Here is a 17,494-nt window from a genome sequence, read left to right as displayed (position 1 = left end):
TCGACATAACGTGGCCAAAGCCACGCTGATTACACGTGAGAGACAAGAGATGCGTACTTTATACAACATGTAGGATGTCCCTGCGATGCATATTTCAATTTATGTGTAATAGCGTCATTGAAACATATGATAGAGTTTGCAAAAGTTATTTGAAAGTTGTAGTTGTAATCATTTTGGGCGTGAAATGCAACGCTTCCGCGATATTTGATTATACAGAGTGTTTCGCGATATTCATGTTTCTACAAATCCTCGAAGTTTTATCTATAAACTTTTGGGGGAATTCAAAATTCTTGTTAACAAAACTTTAATTGGATGTCATCTTCTTTCGCTATTTTCTAATTTTTAATATAAAATAATAAGCTTAATGATTAAGCTTATATTTTAAAATTTGATTAAAAAGATTTTCATTCGAAGATAAATTTAGAATATATCTGCAGCTTTACATTTACATCCTTGAAGCTTGCTTCGCAAGAAAAGTGACGGGTATTATTTATTATCATTTGTAATTGAAAGATTAATAGGTTGGAAGGAAAATAATGTCGTATTCTCAATAGAGGACTTTAGTGTGTTTTATTAGAAGCAAATGAATAAATAAATAAATAAATAAAAATAAAAAATAACAACAAAGTTACTTTCCTTCCAACCCAATATCTGTATCTCGTAAAGCACTTCTTTTAAGCTAGAACTGACTCTAAATTACATAAGAATTCACAAATTCAAAATTTGTCGGGAACACCTTATGTTTGTGTGTATATGTATAAAAGAAATTTCTTTTATAAAAGATATCACACTATGACATTTTTATCATTGGCTTATGAATTTAAAAAAATTATTACAAGCCTTTTCGGATAATATATATTGAAAGATACGGCTTTATGACGATTTTTTCTCTCGATAAGAGACGTACATTTCTGCACATACATGTCTTTTGATTTATGGTCTATAACTTCAGCATTCTTGCGCAGTTAGTTACTGGACTCGTGAGCGGAGACGCTCTCGTGCGAACGTATCAAGGATGAAAAATATCGTACGCGCGTTGCAATCAATGTCAAATGCGTTCATTCGTTTGTGTAAGTCTTGCGTAAAGGTCAGATTGTGTGCGTTATTAAACGAAGGTGCGCACGCACCGATAATTAGAGACCTTTATACACCTCCTTTATTGTGCCGGCATCGTTTTCAAGTTCCTGTCAAGATACTTCCATCTGTAAAGCTTGACATTTATTCGCGCGATCAACGTTTGACATTTTACTGAAACCTTTCTTATTATATCTTATCAGAATCCTACGTTAACAGTTCATTTTGTTCTAATTTTTTTTCACTCATTTTTTCAGGATTGCATTGGCGATACCAGTTGACAAGGATGGTTATTCCAAGTGCACCATGTACGATGTGAATTATACAGAGATAATCTTAAACGGGATCAGAGACGCAGATCCGAGCTGGCCGACGAGAGGTTGTTCGCACGGTTGGGAGTTCGATTTTAGCGACATACCCTACGAGACCGTGGCGACTGAGGTAAGGATGAAAAGGATAACGGATCATGAAAAACGGAGATTGATAACTCGGGAAGGAGCCGATAAGGAGCGACGTTTCTCTTCCCCGATCTTTTCATTAAGCGCATTCGCGACATTATTGGAACATATTTCGAGGTAAAGCAAATTGTAGGCAGGTAACGAGCGACAATAAATTATAGTAAATCCGACCAGGATGTATAATAATAAATAAGCATCTGCGATAGCCGAAAGAATGTTATATAATTATATAGAGTCTACACATTCGAAAGTTCTCAGAATTTAGTAGTAGATTAAACTGATTAATGTGGAATCGATTCTTCCTTAGCAAAAATATCGAGGGAAATTATCATTCTTTGCAATTTTTTCTATTATATATTTTTGTAACTAACAGTAAGCCTCAAAATATAAAATTCTATTAAAATAAATTCTATCTGAGATTAACTGAAGAATATAGATTTGTTAATCTTTCAACTCCACAAAATATTGTTTGCAAAAAGCGTTTCTTTTCGCTAAAAAAAATTTATCTTCAAATTGATCAAAAAAATTGGTTGTTAAAAAGACATCCGATGATTTAGCGACACTCTGTATACTATCATGTTATATTATAATACGTTGCTATTACACAAAACTTGTGAATGCGCTGCAAAACAAATTAAATCCATAAAAAGATCTTGAGAAGAAATTTTAAAGAATATATAAAGAGATTCTAAGAGATACATTCTAAGAAATTCTAATATAATGAAGCAATCCTTTCACATTTATCAAATCCGTTTAATCATTTAAAATCGTCAAATAGATTCTAAAAGGACTGTTCACTCCTGCTTTTTTTATAGAAAATTAGATTACAGTCTAATTCTAACAATAAGCTCTCGAAAATTTGCAAAAGCTGTAACGAGAGACATATATATAGACAGTACTCTCAGTTCTCGAGAAATGAATTATTCGATCTTGCAGCTAGGATGGGTGTGCGAACACAGCGCGCTGCCTACAGCCGCCCAGAGCGTCTTCTTCGTCGGCGCGATCTTTGGTGGCCTTTTATTCGGATGGATCGCTGATAGATATGGTAGAATACCGGCGCTGGTCGGTGCCAACGTCACCGGATTTCTAGCAGGAGTCGCGACCGTGCTGGCCGACAGTTTCTGGAAATTCGCGCTGTGCCGGTTTTTCGTCGGCTTCGCCTTCGATAGATTTATTTATTCTGATTGATTAATGCAATGCTTCGAAGCATTTCTAGCGTCTTCCCGACCGCAGCCAGATTTTCTATTTTAAAAATATATCGCTTTTGACATTTTATTTCTTTTCTTACAGTGTCGCGGGACAATTTTAACTTTCAATCTTGTTTTATTTATCAAAAGGCATTGAATGAGTACACTTTCATCGAAACTTATAATGAAGCCCTTATCATAAATTATTTATCCTGCGCTCTTCTTCGTCGGCGCGATCTTTGGTGGCCTTTTATTCGGATGGATCGCTGATAGATATGGTAGAATACCGGCGCTGGTCGGTGCCAACGTCACCGGATTTCTAGCAGGAGTCGCGACCGTGCTGGCCGACAGTTTCTGGAAATTCGCGCTGTGCCGGTTTTTCGTCGGCTTCGCCTTCGATAATTGCTTCACCATGATGTACATATTAGGTATATATATATATATATGATGCATATATATTGACGCGTGGCCAAGTTCTTCGTGGACTCGAATTTTTTAGAAGGAATCGTTAAAAAAGATTTCTCGTAATCTTTCTCGTAAAGTCACTTTTTGTCTACTTCGATTTGCATGTAATTTGCCTTTAATTACAAAGGCTTCTTTTATTAGCAATAAATAATTCCTTCTGTATGCAATTTATTGTCTCGAAGACACACAAGTTTGTCGTGAAATCTGATGTGTCTCACGGCAATACGTATGCGTTTAAAAGGATAATGAATTAATTAATGAAAATCGCGATGACAACGCTTCGCGTCATTAATTATGACTTTAGAATTACGGCAATGATAATGACCTCGTCAAGAACGATTGACTAATATTAATTCGAGCTATGTACGCGAAGACTCGATTTCTCTTATTTTTACGTTTGCGTTTTATTTGGATATGTATATTAATTAGAGAAGATAGACGTAAAGAAGTGACAAAAGGTAAATTATGATTTGTTCGCAATATTTTATATACATGATCGCTATCGATACAATAGCGCGAATATGATCGCCGCTTCGATTATTAATCGATCGCACTACTTGAAACCTATAATCTTAAATATAACTATGATACTCGATTATCATCGAACAGAGTTCTGGTTCAAAATCGATTAAATCGATTTTAGAACCATATTTCTCTCTGTTCTATCGCAACACACACACACACACACACACATATATATATATATATATATATATATGTGAAAATATAAATATATTGTTTAAAAAAACTGCTACTTTTTTTCTTGCAGATACAACTATTTTGAGAGAAACCTCACACCGTTCATGAGCCAGTTAAAAGCAGAAGGCACTCATGCGGACTATATGATGAACATTTTTGTCACCAAAACTTTTCCTAATCATCATACGATGGCAACAGGATTATATGCGGAAACACATGGGGTTGTAGATAACTATCGCACTTATTATTAAATCAACAAAAAAAAAAAAAAAAAAAAAAAATGCGATGGAAACTCTGCGCGTTCCTATTTGAGACGAATATTTCCCATATTCCGATTTTAAACGTAAGAACAATGCCGTGATAGAGAGACATATTTTCCTCACGTATTCACCAAACCGTTACATCAACCTTAACCCCATCAGAAGTCCGTAATTGATAAACGCGATAATTGTCGTTATTTTAACACAATCATAATTAAATTGATTAAATTGTGATGCAGTCTCTCACGTTATGATAAAAGAATTGAAATTCATACTTTGATTCGCACACTGCAGGCCTGTATACATATATTGCATCTCTAAAGAAAGATATAAGATTTTCACTTGACCTTGGCGATAAATCGGCGATCAGGTGCGGGCGCGATTGTTGATTCTAATCTTAAATTTTCGATTATCGCGAGTCGCGGCCAATTCCAATTGCCTGATTCAGCTTTCAGGTCAAGCTCGTCCAGGGTTTGACTCACGGTGGTCACGGTTATCGCGCTCGCGCCTTCTGTCAGTTCCGTTTCGCCGATTTCGCAGTCGAAAGGTAGAAGCATTGTCAATATCAGAGGTAGTTATTAAATTAAAGTGCCCGCAGCACGTGAAAGGATCGTTTGATTGCTTACGTTCGCTGACATTACATCGAGTCTCAGGGTATCTTTCGGGCGATATTATCTTCGATAATCGTAATCACCGATCAAACAAGATATATTTTTAACTGTTATGTAATACTTGTGGAAAAAAAAAATAAAAAATCAGAAATATATACTCTCGCGCATATCATGTAAATTTATAAAATTATTCAGAAATGCAACCAGCGCATTTTAAAATTTCAAATTTGTTTATACTGTCTCGTAGCCTTGGTTGAATATGCCTAGATCGGTTCACCGATAATTTTACGCTTCACAGATGGACGATCTGCGAAGGTAGCGCATTAGAAAAATGACCAATCCTAGTTGATCTAATTACGATACTGTCAGCGATGTAATGCGCTATCTTTCTAATAAACAGGAAGCGATATCGCTGTTTTATTGTCGGTTATTATTATGACAAGGATGATAAAAGAGATATGTTAAGCTACCAACGTTTACGCCAGCTATTAGATATCCCGCGCTAATAACTAGATATTATTTAAATTATGAGGAAATTTCAGCGTGTTTTCCAATTTTTGTCCCGGATATTTTGCGCAAAGTCAGGGCGAAGGATGCTAATGACCGTGACGTTCATAGTTTGGTCAAGTATTTCAGGACTTTAAAGCGAAATCGATTGCTGAAAACGCGATTCACATGACATTATCAGTTGAAATATATAAATTATTATGTAAGAGATATCATATATATACATATATAAAATGATAATTATTATTATATGATTAATTTAACACGACAATTTAAATTTTGCGTGACGTTGTTATCGTTCTTGACTAAACTTTTAGACTTAAATCCATATTAATGCTTGGCAAATATCGATATTTAGAACTGTGTGTGTGTGTGTTTTTTTTTAGTGTTGGAATATGTAGGACCAAAATGGCGTACCTTTGTGGCGAACATGTCGATAGCTCTCTTCTTCACTTTCGCTGCCTGCATCTTACCGTGGATTGCGTATTTTCTGGCCAACTGGAGACTGACCTGCATCGCCATATCCGTCCCTCTAGTTCTGGCAGTAGCGGCACCTTGGTTGGTGCCAGAGAGCGCGAGGTGGCTTGTCAGCCAAGGTCAAGTGGAGAAAGCCATCGAGATCCTGGGTAAATTCGAACGCATGAACGGCACGAAAGTGCCCGACAACGTCTATCAGCAATTCCGTGTAAGAATCGCATGTTTCTCGTCACTTTTTCTCGCGTTCGGAGAAAGGTTGTTATATCGAATTTAGTGATAAAAAAATTCACAATGTGCGTCAATGTAACAGGAAACTTGCGCCAGAGTGTGCAAGGAACAGGAAGCGGACAAAACTTATTCTGTAGTGGATCTATTTAAGAGTCCTCGTTTGCGAAATATTACGATCCTTCTAATTCTCATCTGGTGAGTATTATCGATGGAAATATTTCTTCAATTTCTGAAACAAAATTTATATCAAAGTTAGATGTGTTATGCGATTATAAACGCTCTTTGCATGTCTAATAGAAAATTTGATATTTGTGAAGGAATGTATGTCGGATAAAATAATAGATACTCGGTAGAAAATAAGTCTGTATTTTATCTATATATTTTATAATGCAGGATGGCGATATCGCTGGTATTCGATGGTCATGTTAGAAACGTAAATAATCTCGGACTCGATGTCTTTATGACGTTTACCATCGCGGCATTTACCGAACTACCCGCGGACACATTCCTCACCCTTGTTCTGGATCGGTGGGGTAGGCGATGGTTGGCCTGCGGTACCATGGTAATTTCTGGAATTTTCAGCATTTGGGCGAGCGCGGTTTCAAACAGTGAGTGCAGGATACATTAACTCTTCTCTCTTTCTAATATATATATTATAGTTATATATTATTTAAATTATGTATTATATTATTTAATTAGAAACTCTCTTCTGGTTTTAAGAATTAATATATCAGGTCTACCGAAAAGTTCTGTCCGTTTTTGGAATAAAACAAAATACAAATTTTTATTACCGTCAATAAACTTTATTAAATAATGTAATTGCCATTATTATTAATGATTTCTTGCCAGCGTGAGGGCAATTTGTATATCCCATTTTCGAAAAATGTTTTATCTTTTGATACGAAAAATTGAACCAGTGCTTGTTTCATATCTTCTTCATTTTTGAATTTTTTGCCCCTCAAAAAATTTTGTAAAGACAAAAACAAGTGATAGTCGGAGGGTGCTAAGTCCGGGGAATATGGTGGATGCGACAGAATTTCCCAGCCTAGTTCTGCAATTTTTTGACGAGTCCCCAAAGCAGCATGTGGCCTAGCATTATCATGATGCAGTATGATGTTCCTCCTATTGAACATCGCCGGCCTCTTTTCATGGACTGCTGTATTTAAATTATCCAGTCGCTGACAATACTTCTCCGAATAATGGCAATTACATTATTTAATAAAGTTTATTGACGGTAATAAAAATTTGTATTTTGTTTTATTCCAAAAACGGACAGAACTTTCCGGTAGACCTAATAATTATAAAAATTATAAAATCATAATATTATTATAACTGTACTAAAGTACAGAATTAGATTTACATTCACGTGTCTTTTTCAGACTATTATATTACAATCACACACATACCATTTATACAGTCTCTTTTACTTGAACGTTTCAGATATTTATTCGGCCACCTTGGCGATCGTTGGTAGATTCTGGGTCAACATCTCGTATAACATCGGTCTTCAATACGCAGCTGAAGTATTGCCAACAGTTGTAAGGGCGCAAGGGGTTGCCTTGATCCATATAATGGGATACGTCGCTAGCATCCTCGCACCCTTTGTCGTTTACTTGGACATTGTCTCGCCCGTTCTGCCATTATTGGTTCTGGGTATCATGGGCATCCTGGGCGGTCTTCTAACGCTCCTGTTACCGGAGACGCTGGATAAAGATCTGCCACAGACCTTACAGGATGGCGAGGATTTCGGAAGAGATCAAAAGATGTGGGATATGCCGTTTCTCTCCAAGTAAGTGTCAAAATTAACTTTTTCATATTATTCGATTAAATACCCATGTGTGTAAAAAATATTATTTACATTATACTTCATAAAATATTTGTTCTCCAATCTCTCTTTTACATCGTCCATTTCAAACTTGACGCATTTTTCTATTCCTTCCTTTCAATTAAATGCAATATAATTTCAGTAATAGTAGCAGTAGAGAGTGATAGATTTTTCCTCCGAAAGAGATATCATATTTATATGTTTTTTTTAAGGAAAAAACCTGCAGACGTGGAAGTACCGCCGGTGGCAATCTTCCGGTCATTCGAGCGCAGCAGTCTACGAAGTTCGATGAGAGCGTCCACCCGCGGCGAAACCCTGAGGAGCAGCATGATACAAAGATCAGCGTAAACGCGGCCACGGAAGCGGAGAGCAAATGAATGTCCCAAGGGACGAGACTCTGATTTTGGAAATATTCCTTCTTTCCACCGTCGTTCCTTCCTTCGACATCATGTGATATATCGGAGCTATCAAAATCAAATTATATTTGATGCGCACACTCGCATACATCTGTAATAAACCTGCAATGGTATAGCTTTAAATCGGCAAAAAAATAGAGAGAGAGAGAGAGAGAGAGAGAGAATATATTGTGCGTGCTTTCTTCCAGCATATTCTTACTTAATGAGAAGAAAGGGAGGGGGGAATTATGCGATTAATAGTATATATTATTAGCAGGAGTAGAGAGAAGTAGAAATGTCAATTAGAACTTGATTAAATTAAGCTCTAATCGGCCGTTCTACATATATTGCTACTGTGATTTTATATCATAGGATATTTTCAATTTTCCTCACTATATTTTTAATCTTATATGTGTGACATTTCTGAAATTTAATTCAAATTTCGAGAAAATAGATAGGGATTATACGGGCAGCCATATAGGCAGTATTAATGTAATTTTACGATTTTTTATTGCAATATATATTTCTTTCACATAGTTGTATTTAGTAATAAGAAATTAAGATGCAGCTAAGTTTAAAAACACGTGAATCACACACCAAAATATATCTTTTGAAGAGAAAAGATATATTTTCAGATGCGTCATTCCGATCTCGAGGAATGTAATCGCATTGAAAAGTAGATGAGAGACAGATGAAAGGCAACTACTTGAGATAATGTAAAATTTCTTCTATGCATTTTACATTCATCACGTTACCGCATGTGCATCTCGTCGCCACTGCTCACATACAATATGATATTGTAATGCAAATTAAATTTTTGAACTATTTCGAGTGATGCGATGTGAATACGATTGAAAATTTCGCATCCCGAATGACAAATTTTCGAGCAACAACTTTGTTATAATAAGATACAGTGTCAACGTTTCAGCCTGTAATCAGAAACGTGTTCGCTTGAAAATATTTTTAAAAATTCAGAGAAAACTCGATTTATGTACAGATAATATTTCATAATGTAAATAAGCTAAGAGATAATTAAAAATTAATTTGTATCTCGTTAATCTGTGTTAATAAACGTCAACTAACTTCGGTCTAATTAATTAAGATAATTACCGGTATGATAGTTTTTGAATAAAAACATATTGACAAAGGCTCTTTGATGAAGGTGCGAATATCAATAAATGGTAAGCTATCGACAGCTTTTCAATTATATGATTGCAGATGGGAAAATTACAGTGCATGATTTACTGTTGCATGTTTCTCAAATTGATATTCGTCGCTATTGAGATCGTTTGAGCGTTTTTATGAGATCAATAAATAGTTTATTGCCGCATATAAATCATTTAATTATTTTATCATTGAACAATGAGTATCATTGAATAGTGATCGATCGATGGTTCATTAAAACGGGATTTTTTGTACCAGTTCAACAAGATCGCGCTACTTTGTCGTCAGTGATTTATTACCATCCGACGTCCGAAAAGACTTATTAGAAAGATAGAAAACCGAAGAAACGCACGATCCTTTCACGCCTATCTAAATTTTGCAACATTGAATTGAACTTTGAGATAATCATTATTATCATATATATATATTTGCAATAACATGTCTGGGTAATAGTCATATCATCGGCGTCATTCGAGGCGGCTTATCATCTGCAAGGATCATGCAGACATCATGTGGATATCATGCTCTTCGCTACCTGAACTACGAGTAAAAGAAATTGTTCGATTCGTGAAAAGGCAAATATATTACGATCATCAAAATGTTTTGATCGAAATTGCTTTAAAAGATATTTGTTTTCCTTTTTTACATGCACGATATTGATACCGATTAAACTTCATTAACATCGCATTGTGACGATAAAATTGGAAAGCTAATAATATATTGACCTTTTTCACGCGCATAATAATTTTCTCATTCATTATACGATAATTCTTTATGCATTTCCCTGGACTATTAATAGCAAGGAGGTATATTTCGAATTACAAACGCTTTATATCATTATTTATATTTTTTTGCAATTAGCAAAAAGATGTTCCCGTGAAATTTTATAGCCATTTTAAAAATTGGAGCAGCCGCCAAAATTATCTGTCTATTTCTGACTTGGCGGCTTGGCATTGAAGCTGCGAGGTAGTTCGGATAGTGTGTCAAATAATCGCGTGTCATGGATTCACATAAGAGTAAGATGATAGAGAACGACAACCGGTTTACGCGAATAATGATTTCGAGACAGTTTCTACTCGTAAGACTTTAACGAGCATCTTCTTTCGAGAACGGTCAGACTTCCGAAAATGTAAATCTATCGTTGACAGTCAATTTGAAAATTTCGATCGCGAAAATCCTCCTGAAGTGTTATATTCAGAGAATTTTTCTATATAAGCTCGCGTGTATATCGCAAAGGTCAATCGTGAACGTTGTATCGATCTTTTCTCAAGTGCGCGATAGCAAATTTGCACACAATTTCGCGAGAACGAGAAATTTCTGCGCTTGCAAGTGAGTTTAGCGTCTACGGACGAATCTTTCATGCTGCACGGTTAACGGAAGAAGTAAGTTGTATGATGTACAAATTGCGACTCAACGAAAAGGCGTCTTTTTGCAACAAAATAAATTTTCATTTTTTAAACGCCTCGGGATTCGACAGACTCTGATTTTCTTCAGCGAGAATAAAATTCAACTAAGGTAACGTGTGACTTGTTTGTGCTTACAATTAGATGTTGATAATGTTAATTAAACTATGCTAATGATTGTCGCAGAAATATGAATTGTGGCTTATTAAATACTAGAAATGATGATAACCAAATGATGAGTAAACCAAATTAAATTTATAAAACGAATGCTGGATTCTTTGTTTTTATTAATTTAATGTACTTTAAACGTAATACAACAAAATTATTATTTAAATTATTCATACAAATTTATCATTTTAAAGCCAGCTTAAAAACCTTTTAAAATCCTTTTGAAAACTTTTTAAAAAATTTCGAGATTTTTAATATTTATCTTGTACAATTAAATAAATAAGTTCTAATCATGCAGATCTCATGTGGACATCATGCGCTTCGGGCATGATCTTTCGGAATTATGAGAAAAATGTTTTGCATTTAAAAATAACATAACAACGAACCGTTGTATCCTTTCTGAATTTTGAACATCACGAGAAATTTTTTGCATTCCAGGATAAACTGCCAATAAACTAATGCAATTTGAGAAACGTATGAATCTTTTTCGCGTGTGCCTTTCCACATTTCCCTCAGCAGTCGTTCTTCTTTTACCTTTAACTGCTCTTATCTTTTGTGCTCTCGCCAATATTCTCGCTGCGTGTTCATAATATATGAGCTACGTCACGATAATACAATATATCGCATTTCATGCCGAGCTCGTATATCAATCGAGTTTCCCCTTCATACAGCGACTTGTGTTTCGCAACAGAATCTCATTCAACCGTCGTCGTCGTCGTGATCGTCGTCAATCGATTTCGCCGCAAATGTCCTACCGGACTTTGAGATTGAATCGTTAAATTGGTGGAGTAACATCGTAATACTTGCCTGCGATCGCCACGTTTTCAGCATTTATAATTAATTTACGGTGTACGTTCGTTTACACTTGGTGAGATTTTTTTTTGTTTTTTTCGACTGTATCTTGCATTGCAACGTGATCTTTCTGGTCTAACGCAAAATTTAAATTTGAAAGTGGTGACATGACATAACACGATGATGTAAATAAAAAATTAAATATATGAAAAGTCCATAATTATAGTGAAAAGTGTTGTAAATAGAAAATTTTAGAGCGCAGTGTTTTGTTGAATTAGAGAGAAAGAGATCTATTTATTTGTCATACTATATCTATTCATTTGAACGGTTGTTTTATACAGAAAGACGATCTGCTTTAGCTGTTATATAAGTCTCGCTTGACTAATTATCTAAAAATCGCTTATTTTACTTATCTTTATAGAGCTGCTATTTCCTACGCTTGTGAGCTCACCGAGGATCGCCTAAGAGAGAGAGAGATTCCTTGCTAGCGCACATAATATATATAAACTCGCATGGTAGCCGTATTTACATGTTTGAGACCGCGTTCTCATTTTCGCGACAGGTGTGTTCCATAATTGGTGTAAGAATTACTTTCCAACAAAAAGTAATAGGATAAAAACGTGAGTATTAATGGTTTTTATCTAAAAAAAAATAGAAACAATTAATTCTTGAATGCATGACGTGCTAAGAAATATTTGCAGAAGCTCAAGTAGCAGAAAAATAAATTTAGTTTCAAGATATCTCTAAAACCTTTTTAAAAAAAAAAAAGAGAACTTATTAGATAAGGGAAATGGAAAATGGAAAAAATTTGATTAAAGATGCTATAGATTGATAATAAATACTACCCAAAGTGAAAAATAGTCTTGAAAATTTTTTTTATATTTACGCAGTCAAGTGTTCAAAAAAATAAAATTTAGGTAAAAAATTAAGAGATATAATTCATCGATCAATGACCAGCTTCGTGAAAGTTCGTTAAAATGTATTAAATATATAGAACTGTCATATGTGCTAATCATATGTCAGATACCAAAAGTAAAATTTGGTTTATAGAAGAAAGTATTTATCTCAATAAAAAATAAGATTAAATATTGAACAGTAATCTACACGTATACATAGATTCCATGATAACAATTATTGTAAAAGTTATTGTAAAAATAGCATTTACGAAAAATCGATGCCAATTAACCTTAATGGAAAATAGTCAACTAGATATTAGTAATGTGAGTATAAGCTATTTATGAATATCGTGCTAAATTATTTTCAAATTGTTTTCAAATATAATAAGCGTTTAAACACGGCGCGTGAGAATTTATACGTATAAAATTGAAAATTAAAATTTAAACTAAATCTCGTATAAATGTTTCACATGGATTTACCGTGAATTAAAAGCATTCGCATAACAATTTTGCATAAATTACACATTATTGATTCTTTATAAAAATATCTTCATCGAATTATCAAATACGTCTGGCCATTTTACGGTTTGTAGCGCTGATATTTACGAGCTCCGACATTGACCTTAGCAACTATCACTTTTTATCTTATATCTCGTAAACGCTCCTAAACATCAATTTTTTGTATGTCCGAACATTCGTCGCGAATACGCAATCAGTAATTATCGCGAACATAATATTTTCGACTCTTGAGAATAAAAAGTATTATATTAAAATTCGTCCATAAACGGAAATGTATTCAAATGTTATTTTCTTGAAAATGCAAAGTATTCAATTAAATTCTTCTAATATTATTTTGATCTAATAATATAATTTATTTATAATTTGCGAGCACTACATTCTTGCCCTTAAATTTTGAATTCTTTCTTTAAAAATCTCTTTCTATATAATATCTAATATAGCTCTCTCCTTCTTTCTCTCTCTATATATATATATATTTGTATAACTATTATTTATTATATAATATCTATTATATAAATATCTATATTTTTGTATATATTATCTAATATTATCTGTATGTGTACTTTATCATATATTATGTGTGTATATAAACGCGATTCTATTGGATATTACATGTATGCATAAACGCGACACTGTCCAGTATCGCTAATTGTACGCCGAGTCATCAAACTCATGCTTGATCTTTATAATTGTCTCAATTAAAATGCTTGCGTGCGCGCGTATTACGAGCCATTTGCACCCGTCACGTTCGGACAACACTGACTGCTTAGATTGCCCTACTCAAGTTATTGTTTGATATGCCCAAGAGAAACCGCTCAAATTACACGGACTTTGGACCGCATCTTATTGTTAGTTGCGCGTTCTGAAAATTTCTTCATTCTATCAAAAGTTTGCTGGAGAGAATTGCGTAATTTATTACTTGTAAGATTATGATATGAAGTTAAATTGCAACAGCAAGAGTAATTTTGTCATATAGCGAATAAATATTGTAATTTTATTCAGTATAAAAAAAAATGAATAATTTGTTAACTTCAATTTTGTTAATTATAATTCAGAAAGAAAGAAAAAAACTAAAGCCAGTCATGAAAAATTAAAAAAAAAACTTTGTTTTATCTAAGTACATTTCGATCTTCACATTCAGATTCTCTTCAACCTGAGGGGCATTAAACATATATAATTATTAATGGTGTATTATTACATTATATAAATTATTAACAAACTACTCAAAGTTTTCTCTTTTTATCTCGAAGCAAACATTGATAGAAATATCTTTGATTTTTATATTGTAATTAACAATGTATCGAAATATAATATTTCTGGATGAAATAAAGTTCTTTTTATATTCTGTATAATTTTTTCTTACTGCACTACTTCAATTTTTTTCTAATTTCTAGATATTTTTTTAAATACTAATTATCAAACTTTTTGCCATAATTTTAAATCAATTAATCTGCACTTTAAATAATTTCCTAAAAACTTTTTTTATCTTGATACAAAGCTATACCTCTAGCTGATATGAAACAAAATTTGTATTTTTTCTTTTTACTTGCCAAGAATAAAACTATCAAGTATCGGCATCCCATAGAATGATGAAAGACTCAAACGGCATGAAAAACACCATAGACGGTATACACGTAGATCCGAACGAGACCACCACGTTAAGACCGAAGTTGGAAACCTTCGACGATATCTTGCCGTATGTCGGTGACTTCGGCAGATATCAGTGGCTGCTTTTAGTGGCTTTGCTTCCCTACAGCGTGGCATATGCTACCCTATACTTCTCGCAGTTCTTCCTCACTTTGCTACCTCGCGAACACTGGTGCAAGATAGAGGAACTAGTCTCCTCAAACTTTACGCAGGAAGAAAGGTAAAGTTTTACGTCAATACGATTCGTTAAGATACGAAACGATTTTATCAGCCCGATAATTTTCAAACAGAATTACACATACACGTATATATATATATATATATATATATCCACTCAGTAAATTATAAATTTTATCTTTCTCGTGTTTAATATAAAAAATCATGGTAAAAATTTTCTGAAAATTGTATAATATAATTTTAATTACGCACATACCTATGTGTAATTAAATTTGCAAGAGAGACAAAGTTTATAATTTATATTGAGATAACTTTGAGCGCAAAGTTATATAATGTTGTAAAAGTTATTTAACTGCGTTATTTGTCATGTATCATCCTTTTACACTGTAAATATTTTCAGAGTGAAAATCGGCATACCAAAGTCTCAGGATTATCCGTATTACGATCGATGTCATCGACGGGACCTGGACTTTTTCTCCATTCTAAATCACAAGGATATTCGCTCGATCGAATGGAAAACGAACAAAACTGTGAACTGCAATCAATGGGAATACAATTTCACGCAGATTCCGTACGCCAGCATAGCGGCTGAGGTGAAGTATCCTTGAATGCATGTATATGAGATATATGTAAGATACAAAGATAAGCAAAATTCTCACTTGAATGCTACTGTCAGCGATCGTGCGATTAACAATCTGTCTTCTCGATCATTTCGATCATAATCCGTTAGAGATAAAATAGCAACCATCGCTAAGCGTTTCTTGCGTGCTGATTCCTGGACTCTTTATGATTAGCTAGATTGGGTATGTGACCAGGAATATCTCATCTCGATGGCACAGTCGATCTTCTTCTGCGGCTCCATCATCGGCGGTTTCTTCTTCGGATGGATCGCCGATCACAAAGGGCGGATACCCGCCCTGATGCTATGCAACGGCGTTGCCCTCTTGGCGTCGATCGCGACCGCGAGCGCGAACACCTTCTGGTCCTTCGCCGTCTGCAGATTTCTCACTGGTTTGGCTTTCGATAATTGCATCAACATCCCGCTGATTATCGGTGAGTTCCCGATAAACGATAACGAGCGCTTATCACAATCATGACCGCCACGAACGAAAGAGTTTATTCTAACGTGTTTATTAAAATTATGCGCGTGAGAAATATCCTTCATCATCGTTTTTCTCTAATGTTATATAAATCCCGAGTACGGATTTCTCTCTTTCTCTTTCTCTCTCTCTCTCTCTCTCTCTACGGCGTGTACACATGTCCAATAATTTTTTAATGAATGATATTATCCGATAGTTTTTTTAATGAATGGTATTACATAGACTACGGAAGTACGGGAATACCCGGAAGAGAGTACAACGGATTGAAAAATTATTACACATAGCAAAACATGCAACTTGTGAATATTTATGCACAAATATTACGATCTGCCATATCATTTCATTAATAATGATTTACGTAAACTACGTTACGTAACTCGTATATTGTCTATATCACAGATTGTTAATTAAGATATATCACACTAAATATTTAAATAATGTTTAATGCCCCGGTTATATAACGTGTGAATTAAATTCTGAATCTCTCTAAATCCTGAATCAGTGGTCGAGTACATGGCCGTGAACAGACGAACTCTGGTCGTCAACGTCGCCTTCGGTTTATATTTCGGTATCGGAAGCACAGTTCTGCCATGGATCGCATATTACGTTGCAAACTGGAGATTCTTCGCTTATGTCAGCGCGTTGCCCATGATGAGCGTCTTTATCACACCTTGGATTCTTCCTGAAAGTGCTCGGTATGATATTTTACATCAATCTTTGATCCAAATTATTTTCTTCTTTTGTAATGATGTTGAAAGATGCTACGATAATCTTTTATGCATTCTTAGTTTTGGAGCGTTATAAAAAGAATTTCATATTCTTCGCAATTAAATGTGTAATTATAAAATTTTAACGTCAAATTCTGAAATAAATAGTCAGTATGGCGATTCCTAGATATCATATCGCTCCCAGAAATTTATATACGTAGTCGTAAGTTCGCTTCACTGTTATCTACGTTCTGCGGTACGTCCGAACTTTCCGCTGAATAGAGCACTGTTTCACGATTAAGATGGTTCGTCGCCAACGGCAGAATAGACAAAGTAGTGCAGAAGTTGAAGCGGATAGCAAAGGTCAACAAGAAGAGTCCCGATACGCGCATCTATGAAATTTTCATCGTAAGTAGGACCGCTTGAGATGCAAAGCTCATTCGCTCGTGAGACATAAATCGCTCCTTCATCCTATCGTCCGTCTCTTACCGTCTTTACAGAGGAACTTGTCAGCATCCGACATGCAAACGGAAAGCGCAACTTTATTCGATCTGGTAAAGTCACCGCGTTTAGCGAAAAACTCTATCTTGCTAATTTTCTTCTGGTAAGTAAAAATAATGAATTTTTATTTCCCGTTGTTCTTTCCGCTTTCGGAACGTTTCATCCTCTTTCTTCTTATATAAGATGTCACGGAATAATTCTTGGAAATATCACATTTCTGTTCATATTTTTTTT

The 17,494-nt window shown here is 34.6% G+C and overlaps 2 protein-coding genes across 2 annotated transcripts in view; both read left to right on the top strand.

The window, feature by feature from the left end:
- Positions 1 to 9,279, top strand: part of LOC115245125 (organic cation transporter protein-like) — a 25,231-nt gene extending 15,952 nt beyond the window's left edge. The window contains exons 2-9 of the mRNA XM_029823248.1: positions 1,332 to 1,515; positions 2,469 to 2,668; positions 3,071 to 3,147; positions 5,648 to 5,946; positions 6,049 to 6,161; positions 6,360 to 6,574; positions 7,407 to 7,755; positions 8,004 to 9,279. Of these exons, the coding sequence (XP_029679108.1) occupies positions 1,332 to 1,515; positions 2,469 to 2,668; positions 3,071 to 3,147; positions 5,648 to 5,946; positions 6,049 to 6,161; positions 6,360 to 6,574; positions 7,407 to 7,755; positions 8,004 to 8,139 (1,573 nt within the window). The 3' untranslated portion in view covers positions 8,140 to 9,279. The remainder of the gene's footprint in view (positions 1 to 1,331; positions 1,516 to 2,468; positions 2,669 to 3,070; positions 3,148 to 5,647; positions 5,947 to 6,048; positions 6,162 to 6,359; positions 6,575 to 7,406; positions 7,756 to 8,003) is intronic.
- A 1,842-nt stretch (positions 9,280 to 11,121) lies between these two features.
- Positions 11,122 to 17,462, top strand: LOC115245118 (carcinine transporter-like). The gene is made up of 8 exons (XM_029823235.1): positions 11,122 to 11,789; positions 12,135 to 12,333; positions 14,683 to 14,995; positions 15,353 to 15,545; positions 15,747 to 16,005; positions 16,555 to 16,747; positions 17,062 to 17,167; positions 17,260 to 17,462. Exons 3-8 carry the CDS (start codon positions 14,715 to 14,717, stop codon positions 17,365 to 17,367), a joined length of 1,140 nt encoding a protein of 379 aa, XP_029679095.1. The 5' UTR covers positions 11,122 to 11,789; positions 12,135 to 12,333; positions 14,683 to 14,714; the 3' UTR covers positions 17,368 to 17,462.
- Positions 17,463 to 17,494: the final 32 nt, after the last annotated feature.

The sequence above is a fragment of the Formica exsecta genome, unplaced genomic scaffold (genome assembly GCF_003651465.1).
Source record: "Formica exsecta isolate Colony F162 unplaced genomic scaffold, ASM365146v1 scaffold915, whole genome shotgun sequence".
Classification (NCBI taxonomy): domain Eukaryota; kingdom Metazoa; phylum Arthropoda; class Insecta; order Hymenoptera; family Formicidae; genus Formica; species Formica exsecta.
This window is presented reverse-complemented; position numbering and strand designations above follow the sequence as displayed.